The sequence below is a fragment of the Humulus lupulus genome, chromosome 1 (assembly GCF_963169125.1).
Source record: "Humulus lupulus chromosome 1, drHumLupu1.1, whole genome shotgun sequence".
NCBI classification, from domain to species: Eukaryota; Viridiplantae; Streptophyta; class Magnoliopsida; order Rosales; family Cannabaceae; genus Humulus; species Humulus lupulus.
This window is the reverse complement of record NC_084793.1, coordinates 101172325-101185498: the sequence shown is the minus strand read 5'-3', so window position 1 is coordinate 101185498 and position 13174 is coordinate 101172325. Positions and strand designations below refer to the sequence as shown.

Here is a 13174-nt window from a genome sequence, read left to right as displayed (position 1 = left end):
GAACAACTTGCCCTTCTTCTTTTTGGCACAACTGACAATCTACCGAAATTTGAGGAAATGCAGCCACACTCCAACTTCAGGCAAAATAGAGGTGTGTAATAAAGTGTGCACACCAACAGGAGAGACACACCATTGAGCGTCGGGAGATGCGACGAGTTGCAGTGCCTTGTCAAAATTGTCTGGTGTAGGGGACACTACCATATCATTATACACATCACTATCCAAATTGTCCAATCCAAACACTGAGTTAATGGCCACACCAGAAAAAAAAAACAATCTTGCCTCCAACGATCACTTCAAAATTTGTAGAGGATACTATGTTGGCATAGAACTCTTGCACCAATGGAATGATAGCATGCTCTGTTTTTTGACAGAAAACTTCCCAATTAGCTCGATGATATTACTGATGAATGCTGGCACCTCAACAGTGGTGGGTAAAAATCCTTTTTCTGGGAGCAACTTCTTGGTCTTAATGGACTCATACTTTGACTTGGATTGAGCAGAAACAAATTTCTTAGCGGGACCTAAAGGGACAGGATTTTTCTTGGTGGTTGGGGTTGGTACAGTAGTGGGTGTTGGCTTGGAGGCAGCTTTGGTGGTAGTGGAGGTCTTTCGTTTCTTGGGTGGAGGTTCGACTAATGTTGGTGTGGTGACTTTTTTGGATTTGGGCCTGGTTGGTGTTCTTTTAGTTGATGGTGTGGTAGTGATGGTGGGGGTAGGATCATTTATAATGACTGGGGAAGGCAAAAGTAGTGGGGCAGTGGGAATCTGTGTGGCTTTTGGTGGGGCAGTGGTGGGTGTGGATTTCTTTTTGGCTGGTTGTGGGGTAGTGGATGGTTGGGTAGATTTGGGGACAGTGGTGCTCTTTTTGGTTGGTGGTGGGGTAGATGGTTGTTTGGATTTATTTCTCTGGGCACGTGTTTTAGTGGCCATATTGGTCAGAAAGGAATTCAATATATCACAACGCAGCAACCCAACAACTGAATAGGCACCCATACACCGAATATATCTGCTTAGAAAATTGCAGCACCAGAGTAACAAAGCAGTACAACAACACCTGAACCACACTGTAAACAAAATTTTCCAATAGCTGACTCCAAAAGAAAACACTAGCAGAGAACCCAACAATATTTACAGCAGAGGCACAATTGACAAGTAGAGAAGCAAAATAAAATGAAGCATTACCAGGGAGTAATCTCAGAGAATAGATTGTATGGGTCTCTGGAAAATTTCCAAAACCCAGTGTAACTCACAATGTAGGAAAATGTTGAACTGAACTGAGGCATGGTTTTGTTTATAGACGGATCTAGCTAATGCTTGGTCTGGCTCGGATGCGCCTGGCATGCTGAGTTGGTTTAGGCGAAGTTTGAGTGCGCCTAGGTGTTGAGATCATGTGAGAGGAGCTTGTGGATCACACCGAGGATGGGTGTTGAGCTCTCGACTGACAGGATAGCGCGCTTGGGGAGGCTGGGCACAGTCGAATGCGCACCTGGAGAAGGCTCGCGAAGGGCAAGTGCGCCTGGCACCAAGGCTTGGGGTCGCTTGACTGGATGGCGCTTGGTGGAATGGCGCCTCTGCATGGTGTGCAAACAAAGCCACACCTGGGTCCAATGGCTTTTCTCGAGTGATGGCTGGTGAGTCGGGTGATGGCTCTTCTCTGATGAAGGTTTATGGGGAAGACAGGTTAGAGGAAATAGGGTATTTTGATATTATATATACATATATATTTTGTATATGATATATATTTTACTGATATTATATATATATCGGGTTAGGGGAAATAAGGTATATTTTCTAGTAGATTTCTGTATATATATATTTATATATATTACTATATATTGTTTTGTATATATATATGTATATTTTTTTTCTCTGAATGAACCACGCCCCTGATTTATGCCTGCCCAAATTGCCACCATTTTGCCTAAGTTTTTCTTCAACAACCAAAATTTGACGTAACTCTGTTTTTTCGGAAATTTTTGCTCCCTGTTTGCTGAAGAAATTTTTTCACAAAACCATCATACCCAAACTTACTTCCAAAACACCATTTGCTTGATGTGTTAACACCTGAAACACAAAAACACACATAAAATGACTCAGAAAACATCACAATAAAATGTAAGTAAAATTACAAAAATTAAAAATGAAGATAAAATTAACTAAAAACACTCATATATATTTTTCTTTTTTTTATATACACTATTATTTTACACTTTCTCCTTTTTGGGTTGCCTTAAATTTAGTGCCTGAATCGTTTAACATCCCAAAACAACAACGACTTTAAGGATCCTCCAAAGTGATGGAGGTCTTCTCGCGGTCGACCTCACCTCCCCAATAATGTTTCAAACACTACCCATTCACTTTAAATTCCCTTCCAGATTGGTCTTCTAGAACTTCAACTACTCCAAAGGAGTAAACTTTCACCACGGTGAATGGGCCTGACCAGCGGGACTTCAACTTACCAGGAAACAACTTCAAGCGCAAGTTGAAGAGTAACACTTTCTGCCCCTTCTCAAAGACTCGAGCTTGAATTTTCTGGTCATGCAACCTCTTAGTTTTCTCCTTGTACAACTTAGCATTTTCATAGGAGAACAACCTCATCTCTTTCAGCTCATTTAATTGCAACTTACGAGCTTCTCCAGCAGCTTGGAGATCCATGTTCAACTTCTTAGTGGCCCAATATGCCTTATGCTCCAACTCAACAGGCAAATAACAAGCTTTCCCAAAAAATAAATGATACGATGACATGCCCAAAGGTGTTTTGAAAGTCGTTCTTTAGGCCCAAAGAGCATCATCCAATCGCTGAGACCAATCCTTTCTACTAGGATTCACCACTTTCTTTAGGATTCCCTTGATCTCTCTATTGGATATTTCTGCTTGACCATTTGTTTGAGGGTGGTGGACTGTAGCAATCTTGTGTTTCACACTATATTTGGCTAACAAAGTTGCTGAAATCTTGTTCAAATAGTGGGTGCCTTCATCGCTTATAAGCGCTCTTGGAGTGCCAAAGCGGGTGAACACATGTTTATGTAGGAACTTCATGACCACCTTAGAATCATTAGTAGGACTTGCCACTGCTTCAACCCACTTCGAGACATAGTCAACCGCCACCAAAATATACAAATTTCCAAATGACGGAGTAAATGGTCCCATGAAATAGATTCCCCATACATAAAACAATTCCACTTCAAGAATGCTATTCAAAGGCATTTCTCTCCTTCCTGAAATATTTCCAACGTGTTGGCAGCAATCACATCTTTTAGCAAAGGCATGAGCATCCTTAAAGATAGAAGGCCAATAGTACCCCAATTGAAAAACCTTAGCTGTTGTCCTTTGCCCACCATAATTTCCACCATAAGGAGTTAAATGACAATGCTCTAGTATATTTGAAACTTCATCCTCAGGCACACAATGCCTAATGATTCAATTTGGACATTGTTTATACAAATAAGGCTCATCCCAATAATCAAATCTCACATCATGAAAGAATTTCTTGAGTCGCTGCCTATTCAAATCAGGTGGGTGCAAACCACTCACCAAATAGTTGACAAAATCAACGTACCATGGTGTAGTAACTTGGTTCACAACCAACAATTGCTCATTGGGGAATGTCTCTTTATATGCCCTTCACCTTGCTTTTCACTTCCAGCTTCAAGTATAGATAAATGGTCAGCCACTTAGTTCTCCATTCCTTTTCTATTGTGAATTTCCAAGTCAGATTCTTGAAGAAGCAACACCCATCGAATAAGTCTTGGCATAGCATCCTTCTTGGCTATTGGATCCTTGATCGCTGAATGGTTTGTGTAAACCACCACTTTAGTTCCCACAAGATAAGCTCTAAACTTGTCAAAAGCAAACACCACCGCCAAAACTTCTTTCTTGGTGGTGGTATAGTTCAATTGAGCATCGAATAATGTCTTGCTTGCATAATAAATGGAATGAAATGCCTTCTCTTTTCATTGCCCAAGTACGGCACCCACAGCAAAGTCACTTGCATCGCACACAATTCAAAGGGGAGAGACTAATCTAGAGCTACAATGATGGGTGCGGTAATAAAAGCTTTCTTCAAAGTCACAAATGCTTCTTGACACTCCTTGGTGAACTCAAATGCTCGATTTTGCTCAAGTAAGGAACAAAGGGGCTTAGAAATCTTTGAAAAATCTTTTATAAACCTCCTATAGAAGCCCGCGTGCCCCAAAAAGCTTCTAATCCCCTTGACTGTAGTAAGTGGTGATAATTTTTCAATGACTTCCAGCTTTGCTCTATCCACTTTTATTCCTTTGCTAGAAATTCTATGGCCCAACACAATGCCTTCTTGTACCATGAAATGGCATTTTTTCCAATTGAGTACCAAGTTCATTTCTTCACATCTTGCCAAAACATGCTCCAAGTTAGTCAAACAAGTGTTAAAGGACTCACCAAATAGTGGAAAATCATCCATGAAGACTTCAAGAGACTTGTCCACCATATCTGAAAATATCGCCATCATACAATGTTAGAAAGTTGTGAGGCATTGCACAACCCAAACGACATCCTTCTAAAGATAAAGGTGTCATAAGGACAAGTGAATGTAGTCTTCGCTTGGTCTTCTGGCGTAATGGGAATATGATTATAGCCTAAATACCCGTCAAGGAAACAATAAAACTCCTTTCCCGCCAACCGATCAAGCATTTGATCAATGAATGGCAATGGGAAGTGGTCTTTCCGAGTAGCCTTATTCAGATATCGGTACTCCATACAAACATGCCACCCCATCACTATTCTTGCAGGAATCAACTCATTATTTTCATTAGCCACCACCATGACTCCACCTTTCTTAGGAATACACTGAATTGGGCTGACCCAAGAACTATCTGAAATTGGGTTAACAATTCCATAATCCAGCCATTTAATTATCTCTTTTCTAACCACTTCCTTCATGATAGGATTAAGTCTTCTCCACTGCTCAACATATTTATTACAACAATCTTCCAACAGAATTTTATGCATACAAAATGAGGGACTTATACTCTTGATATCCGCCATGGTCCAACCAATGGCCCTTGTATATTTAGTCAACACAGCCAGCAACAAATGCTCTTTTTCAGCTCCTGACATGGCTGAAATAATCACAGGCAAAGTCTCGTTATCTCTCAAATGGTATACTTCAAGTTCTTACACAAAGGTTTCAATTCTAACATTGGTGGCTCTTGAATAGAGGGCTTAGGAGGCTTAAAATTCCCTTCTGACAAGTCCAATGACTCAAAAGGCCTCTTAAATTTAGTAAAGGGCTGCTTTGACTCCACCCATCTAACTTGACTTTCTTCCTCTTCCCTTAAGTTTTCAAGCTCTTCAAGTGACCTCACCCCCATTCCATCTTTAAAAGGTTCCTTGTGGAATTTTTCAGCGACAATTGACTCAATTACACTCACCCGAGAGCATTCCTCAATCTCATCTGGAAACTTCATAGCGTTGAACACATTAAAAGTCACTTGTTGGTCCTTCACCCTCATAGTAAGCTCCCCTTTTTGTACATCAATAAAAGTCCTCCTTGTAGCACAAAATGGCAACCCAAGATAAAAGGAACATCTCTATCCGCTTCATAATCAAGAATGATGAAATCAATCGAAAAATGAATTTATCAACTTGCACAAGTACATCCTCAATCTTGCCTTCCAGATGTGCCATAGATCGATCCGCTAATTGCAAAGTGACTGTGGTTGGTCTTGCTTCTCCAATCCCCAACTTCTTGAAAATTGACATGGGCATCAAATTGATACTAGCCCCCAAGTCACAAAGTGCTCTACCAACATCTTTACCACCAATAGAGCAAGGAATTGTGAAGCTGCCTGGATCTTTGAATTGAGAAGGAATTTTGTTCTTCAATATAGCACTACAACCTTCAGTCAAAGCCACCGTTTTAAATTCTCCAAGTCTCCTCTTCTTAGTTAAAATATCCTTCAAAAACTTCACATAGTTGGGCATTTGCTCCAAAGCTTCCACCGATGGTATATTGATGTGAAGTTGTTTTAAAACATCTAAAAATCTTCGAAATTGACCATCTAGTTGCTGCTTTTGAAAGCGATGAGGAAATAGTGGAGGTGGCTTGCTCATAGACTTCTCTGTAGCATTTTGCTGAGGAATTGCAGTAGGAATTGCTTCAGGATCAGCATTTGACCTCTCTGTAGCATGTTCATCAAGGATGTCGCTTGGCTCTGAATCACAGCATCATTATTGGCCATATACTCTTTCATTAAACTCTCCAAAAAGCTTGATTGAGACACTTATGGAGGAGGTGGTTGAGCACTTCGTTGTTTTTGTGAAATACCCGGTGGATATGTAGGCTTGTTTTGCATTGGTTCTCCACTTGAACTAGCTCTTTGACCCCCCTACCCCCATGAGAAGTTTGGATGCTGCCTCCACCTCGGATTATAAGAGTTCGAATGTGGGTTATTACGATTGGAATTTTGATTCCCCACATAACAAACTGAAGTGGGATTCGAAGGACAACTCTCAAATGTGTGCCCATCTTCACAATAAACACAAGACACATCAGCAACTTGTCCCATAGCAGCTGGTTGTACATCCCCCCCCCCCCCCCCCCCCCCCCCCAAACTCATGTTCTTGAGAAGGTTAGTCATTGAAGAAACTTAAGCGATCAAAGTTGTCAATGCATCCACTTCAAGTATACCAGCTACTTTTCGACTTGTTAAAGCTCTAGCATTGGACCATTGATAATTGTTGCTAGTTATCCTCTCCAAAATCTCATAGGCTTCATTGTAGGACTTAGAGAGAATAGCCCCATTAGCTGAAGCATCTAACACCATGCGAGTGGAAGAATTGAACCCATTGTAGAAATTTTCCATTTGTATCCCATGGTGTGGGCACTTTCTCAATAACTCTTTGAATCCCTCCCAAGCTTCACAAAATGATTCATCTTCCAGCTGCTGAAATGACATGATTTCATTGCGAAACTTGACATTTTTGGTAGGAGGAAAGTACTTCATCAAGAATTTTTCAGCCAATTCATTCCATGTAGTCACTGAGTCAAGATGAAGGGTGTTGAGCCAAGCTCTAGCTTGATCCCTCAAAGAGAAAGGGAAAATTTTCAACCTTATGGCCTCGTCACTCACTCCTTGTGGCATGAAAGAATCGCTCACCTCCAAAAATGAACGAAGATGAAGATAAGGATCCTCAGTAGGCAACCCACTAAATTGAACCACTATTTGGAACATTTGGAACATCATGGGCTTTAACTCGAATTGGGGTGCTTGAATTTCAGGCCTAATAATGCCCCGATTGAGCTTGTTGAACATGGAGGGAGCATACACCCTTATGGCTCTCTCTCTCTCTCTATCATCAGCCATAGCAATCGCATTAGCGACAGTATTAGCACCCTTAACTCCTTCAACTTCTTCAACCATATTAAGGCGATTTTGAGCCCGTTGTTCCCTTAGTCTTCTTCTAACTGTTCGTTCAATCTCAGAGTCAATAAAAGCTAGTTCAATGTATTCTTGCTCGTTCATATAGTAAATCACCTGAGAAAACACAGGAGCAAGCAAACAAAGTTAAAACAACAAAGAAAAATCAATTGCAAGTAATTGATATTACAAAAATTTCCAATTCCAATCCTCGACAATGCCGCCAAAAACTTGTTGTGAAAATTTAATATTTGACTTTAGATACGCAAGTACACGTAATCACACAAGTAATATAATGATAAGTAGATCGTCTCCACATGGATTGTAAAATAGAAAAATAAGCAAAACAATTACTACACAACTTAAAAGTACTAAAAATCAATTGGGTTGTTTATAGGCTAAACAAAAATATTAAAGAGATGGAAATACTGAAATTAAAACTGAATATATGGATTGTAAAATAGACTTGAATTATTGATTCCCCTATGTCAGTTATCCTGAACAGATTGCGGCAGCAATATTTTAGCAAAACTCCCAGGGTAACAAGAATTCAATAAACACTCATAAGACTTTCCCAAATTTTATGATATTAATTCTTTGACCTAATTAAACATATTCCTATGCAAAATAATATTTAAGAATGCAAATTCAAAGTTTAATTCTCAAAAGTTACACAAGGAAAATAACACATCCCTATGTTGCTTACTAACATAATCTAACCTAGATTATGTCTTGTGTCATCCAAGTTCTTCCCATTACATTTAATCTTTCTAGCATTAAACATAATTAAATATCTTGCCATTTCTGGCCAAACAACAACAAGAAAGTAATATACGCACACTTCAATGAACAAGAGAGATTTTACTAAAATAAAGTGCAAGAAATTACTAGACTATAACATAGGGTTCATCAACAATTCAAGCCACCTAAAAATTAGTTAATGGCTGAGTTAATAAACATTAATCCACAATCAATACAGCCCATAATATTCAGATTCAGAAATCAACTTAGAAATTATAAAAATGAAGTTTAGAAATAGAAGAAAGAACAAATCCAATTGATGCTTGAGCTTCTCCTTTTTCGTCCTCCTCCTTTCTTGCTGATTTCTGGGTTTTTCTTCCTTCTTTTTGCTGGTTTTTCTTTCAAAAAATGGTTGTTGTTCTTCAATATGCGGCTAGACCTTTCTAAGTGTATTCTAGGTTTCCCAATTTGGCCCTCAAAGTACAATATTGCCCCTCCTCTTTGTAAAAACGGGTCTCCACATTTCTTTTGGCATTTACTCCCAATTTTTGACTCATGCTATCTGTACTTGCCACCTCACCCACTATTCCAGCTCACCCCTTTGACTTTCCATTTGTTCCTAGGTGTCCAAAAGCTGGCTGATCAAAATGCTTCAGCAAACTCTGCTTTACTGCTGCAAAACCTGCTAATTCAGCCATCAAAAATTCAATTTAGATAGTTTCAAATGTTAGTTTATTCTTTGTAAAAATATCTATCCATGAAACTACTATCTTCAACCCACTAGCTATTAAAAACTACAAAAATAATTAAACTTAACTAAGATCATAAAAACACCAAAGTTAGCTACAAAAGCTAAAAATAAACTAACATCACCAACAATTTTTCCACAATTATAAGCTCAAAAGCACATGAAATAACTCTTTATTCAAGAGTTATCATGGGGGTTCTAGGACCAAATTGGGAAGGACCCTATGAAATCAAAAACGAAATATGTCTGAGAATGTGTCGCTTAAGGCGACTAGACGGATTGGAGGTCCCAAGGGCCTGGAACATAGAACATCTCCAGTGGTACTATCAGTAGTTGGGAGATCTAGTTTTGTTCCTTTCTAACTTTTTTTATTTCTAGCAATGTACGCCCCAGGGTGATCTCCTTTTTAATGGAAATGGTGTATATAAAACTTCATAAGAAATGTTTTAAGGAAAAAAAAGTTCGCGCTTGTCTTCATGTTTTACACACACAAGTTACCTAAGACTACACTCTTCGGTCACTTGGGGAGTAAGGCCATCTATACAAGTCCAGGAATAAAGAAAAAAAAAGGATGCAAAGCTCAGAGCTTAGTCCTAAGGATGCAAAGCTCAGAGATTAGTCTTGATTCAGACTCGTATGCAAGGGTCAGAGCCCAGTCATAACCCAGATTCGTGTAATTTGGGGGGTTCAACCAAAATAGGATGCAAGGCTTGAAGCCCGGTCCTAGCCCAAACCCACATTATTTGGGAGGTTCAAAACCCGACTCCTAATAAAAAAGGATGCAAGGGTCAAAGCCCAATCCTAACCCAAATCCGTGTGATTCGGGGGGTTCAACCAAAACAAGATGCAAGGCTCAAGGCCCAATCCTAACTCAGACCTACATGCTCCAGGGGTTCAAAAGCCAACCCCTAAAAATTGGTCCAGACCTAACAAGGTCATAGATAACCAAATCCCTATTCATGTCTTCCTTACAATGGCCCAGAACCGTTGAAACGTGAATCTTTTGTTTAAATTGTTTAAAGTTAGTCGTATGAATGGCCCAGGCCGTTGGAACCTGAACCTTAGGTTCAAAATAAGCTAATTAACTAATCTCTGATGGTCCAGACCACTAAAAATTGAACACCAAAGTCAGGATAAATAAATTGGATGACAGTTATTAACTCCTTAATGGTCAAGGCCGTTGGAATCTGAACCTCGGGTTCAAAACGAGTTAATTAATTAAGTCTTATCTAAAAAAATCTCTAATAGTTCAGGCTCCTGGAACCTGAACCATAGAGTCAAGATAAATCAATTAACCAATAACTTCAGTCCAAAATGGTCCATGTCGTCAAGACCCAAATGTGGGTCTCAGGATAGGTTAAATACCTTTTGCAATATTCCCCTAGTGGTCCTGGCCATTGGAACCTGGACCCAATATTGAACTTGGATTCATGTAGAGTGATAAAACACTTGGTGAATTTAGAAGAAAAAATAAACGAATATAAAGTGGGAACCATTGTGTAGAGAAAAATCGATATATAACAATATGGATAATAGAAATTGTATTGGACGCATCCGCATCCATAAAAGTAATACAACGACAAAAACAGAGAGGAAGCCATAACTAAAATACAAAGGCCCAGGCCTAGGCTTTGTTCTAATCCCAGGACATCCGGAGCATTCTCACCCTATTGCTCCTCAGCTAGGAGCGCCGCATCTGTTTTCTCTTTGGCTTCGAATTCAACCCTCTTTGCAGTCGGATCAAGATAGGGGAGGAGATTCAAGTTTTTGTCTTGGAGCCAGGCCATGTAAATGGACTTGTCAAAAGTGATTGCCAACATCTCGTTAGCCTGCTCCTTCTCCTGGCGAGCCTCCTCACTCTGCTTCATTTCCAACTGGACTGCCACCTTCTCCCACTCTTGGCGAATTTGGGCTTCAGACACTTCCAAAAGGGCATTGATCGAAGCCTCCAAGCCACGAATATGAGTAGCTCCACCTCCAAGTTGTCCATCAACTTCTTGTGTTCAGAGTCCTTCATGGACAAAGCTTCCTCGTGCTGAGCTCGAACCCGGGCAACTTCCTAACGCTCAACCTCAATCCAAGCAACCTCCTTGGCAAGGGTCTCTCTGGCAGCTTCCCGTTGATTAACGGCCCCTCCTGCTCCATCTGGGCCGTCTCTAGCTTCACAGCCATCTCGGCCACCAGATCTGCATTCCTATGGGCCAACAAGGCATCCTAGAACAAATCAAAGTAGAAAATTTACAAGGAATAATGATGGTAAATTAAAAGACTAGACGTTCATATGGCTTACCACAGTCACCGATGATGAATGGTCTGGGAGATAAAAAGGGAATCCTGGCTGGCTAAGGTGGCGTATCACTTGAGCTGAAGATTGGACACCCCTACCTAGGACAGCAAATCCGCAACAAGCGGAGTTGTGTCCTACCCCAACTTAGGCCGAAATCCGATCTTGGCTACAAGTCCATCCACGATCTGTTAGGGAGCATTGAAGGCCTCTGGACATTCAGCAAACTCCACCTTCCGCTAGATGGTCAGGGCCCAGTACACCTCGTCTCGTTTGTCCCGACCGTCATCCCAAAGCCGGGACACCATTTTCATCCTCTCCTCTTGGAGGAATAGGTCCCCTTCCTCGGAAAGGACTGGGTTGATGGGAAGCCCTGAAGCCTCCGGGACATCCCGCATAACAATGAGGCTTTCCTTGGAGGAATGCTTCTCAGCTGGGGCTGGATCCTTGGTCTTGGTCCTCTTGGCCCGCTTCGAGGACCCCGCGATGACCGAGTCCGCTTTCCTCTTGGCCGCCCCTCCTTCTTCGGAAGGCTCCTGCTCTAAATTAATAACTTCAAGAGGAGAAGGCTGGGCGACATGATTTTGGTGTGTGACACTGGGATGGAACTTGCAACTGGGCCCCTCTCAGAAGACTCCTGAACTGGCTCTGAATCCCTGAGGATCAACTCCATAATTTTGTTTTTGGTCGGGCCCTTGGCGGCCCTCTTCGACAAAGCCTTCGATGCGGCCGCCCTAGCCTCGATCATCTCCTTCATCTTGGCCACAAGGTTAGACATTTCTGGATCACCTGAGATAGACAGAAAAAGAAAAATGATCAGTAAAGTACATGAATGGGGATAAAAGTAAAAAATAACATAGAACATTTAAGTCTAAAGTCCTCAGGGATGAACCCTCTTCTATGGAATGGGCATGACTCAACTCTCCTAGGGAGAAAGAATAAATTCGTTCCCCCATGCCATCCAGTTCCAAAAAGCTATTTTATTGGAGGAACCAGGATGAGTGCATGAGGGTTAGTGTGTCTATAACAATGGGGCAAGGAAGCCCCGCGCTGCTAACAGTCCCGGTTAAATTATCCTGGTATTGTTGCCTAATCTTAACTAAGCCCTCAAAATGTGGATGAGGGCTAGCTCTTCCCTCAGGGCGGGATCTTTCTCGCACTGCAGCTCCTGGAAGCTAGAGGCATCTATCGACTGATTCGCGACAATCAACCTGACCAGCCAAAGGTTCTCCGTTGTTACGAAGCCCCCCACGTCCAACTCCTAGGCAATCGGAGTGGCATATAATTTTTTTGCTCCAAGATCGATTCCCTGAGCCGGGTCTGAACATATGGACCTATTTTCCAGGATTGTAAGTGTCCAGTAAACAAAACTAAATATTGGATAAAAAAGAGGAGAAGGATAACTTACCCACATGCTGGAAGTCAAGCACCAAAGTGGGTTCTTTTCTAGGAGGAACCTAGATGTCATGAACCAATAGTTCCTGACATCTGGATGGTGCTTCCATTTGCTGAACGGAGCCGAACTAACTCCGCGAGCTTTTAGTCTATAAAATCTATCTCGCATCTTGTCTTTGGAGTTGAGTTGCAGCTTCAGCTTGTAGAAATACAACATTTATGTAGGAGTGGGCTCCGGGATCTCCTTCGACTTACAAAATATGCGCCATGACGAGAGCAATTTATATGCTTGGGAGAGAAGCTGGAAGAGTGCGATCCCCAGAAACTTGAGGAATCGCGCGAAGTAGTTGAGGAGAAAGAGCGTAGCTCTAGCTCTGATATGGCCTATGCTCTAGGCCCTGAACATGCCCACATCGGTATGGGCCTTCTCCTCCTTCTGGGCCAGTGGGTTTTAGAAAAGTCCTGGAGTCGCCTCTACTCCAGCTGGTGTAACATCTTGTAATTTTAAAAATCATTCTTCTCCCCATCTATTTCCCACGTGTTTCCAATGGGAAGTTTGGACCACTCTAGACAACCTCCTCCACATATAAATTCACGCCGCGACTC

The 13174-nt window shown here is 41.4% G+C and overlaps 1 protein-coding gene and 1 non-coding gene across 2 annotated transcripts; one reads left to right on the top strand and one right to left on the bottom strand.

Annotated features, from left to right (window-relative positions):
- Positions 1-1013: 1013 nt before the first annotated feature.
- LOC133818863 (uncharacterized) lies at positions 1014-2658 on the bottom strand. Its single transcript, XM_062251970.1, has 3 exons — positions 2362-2658; positions 2035-2067; positions 1014-1067 (listed from the first exon to the last, which is right to left on the bottom strand). The coding sequence occupies exons 1-3, from the start codon at positions 2656-2658 to the stop codon at positions 1014-1016; spliced, it is 384 nt and encodes a 127-aa protein (XP_062107954.1).
- Positions 2659-6849: 4191 nt separating this feature from the next.
- LOC133813128 (small nucleolar RNA R71) lies at positions 6850-6956 on the top strand. Its single transcript, XR_009884170.1, has one exon. It is a non-coding gene; the product is annotated as a small nucleolar RNA R71 (small nucleolar RNA).
- The last annotated feature ends 6218 nt before the right edge of the window (positions 6957-13174 follow it).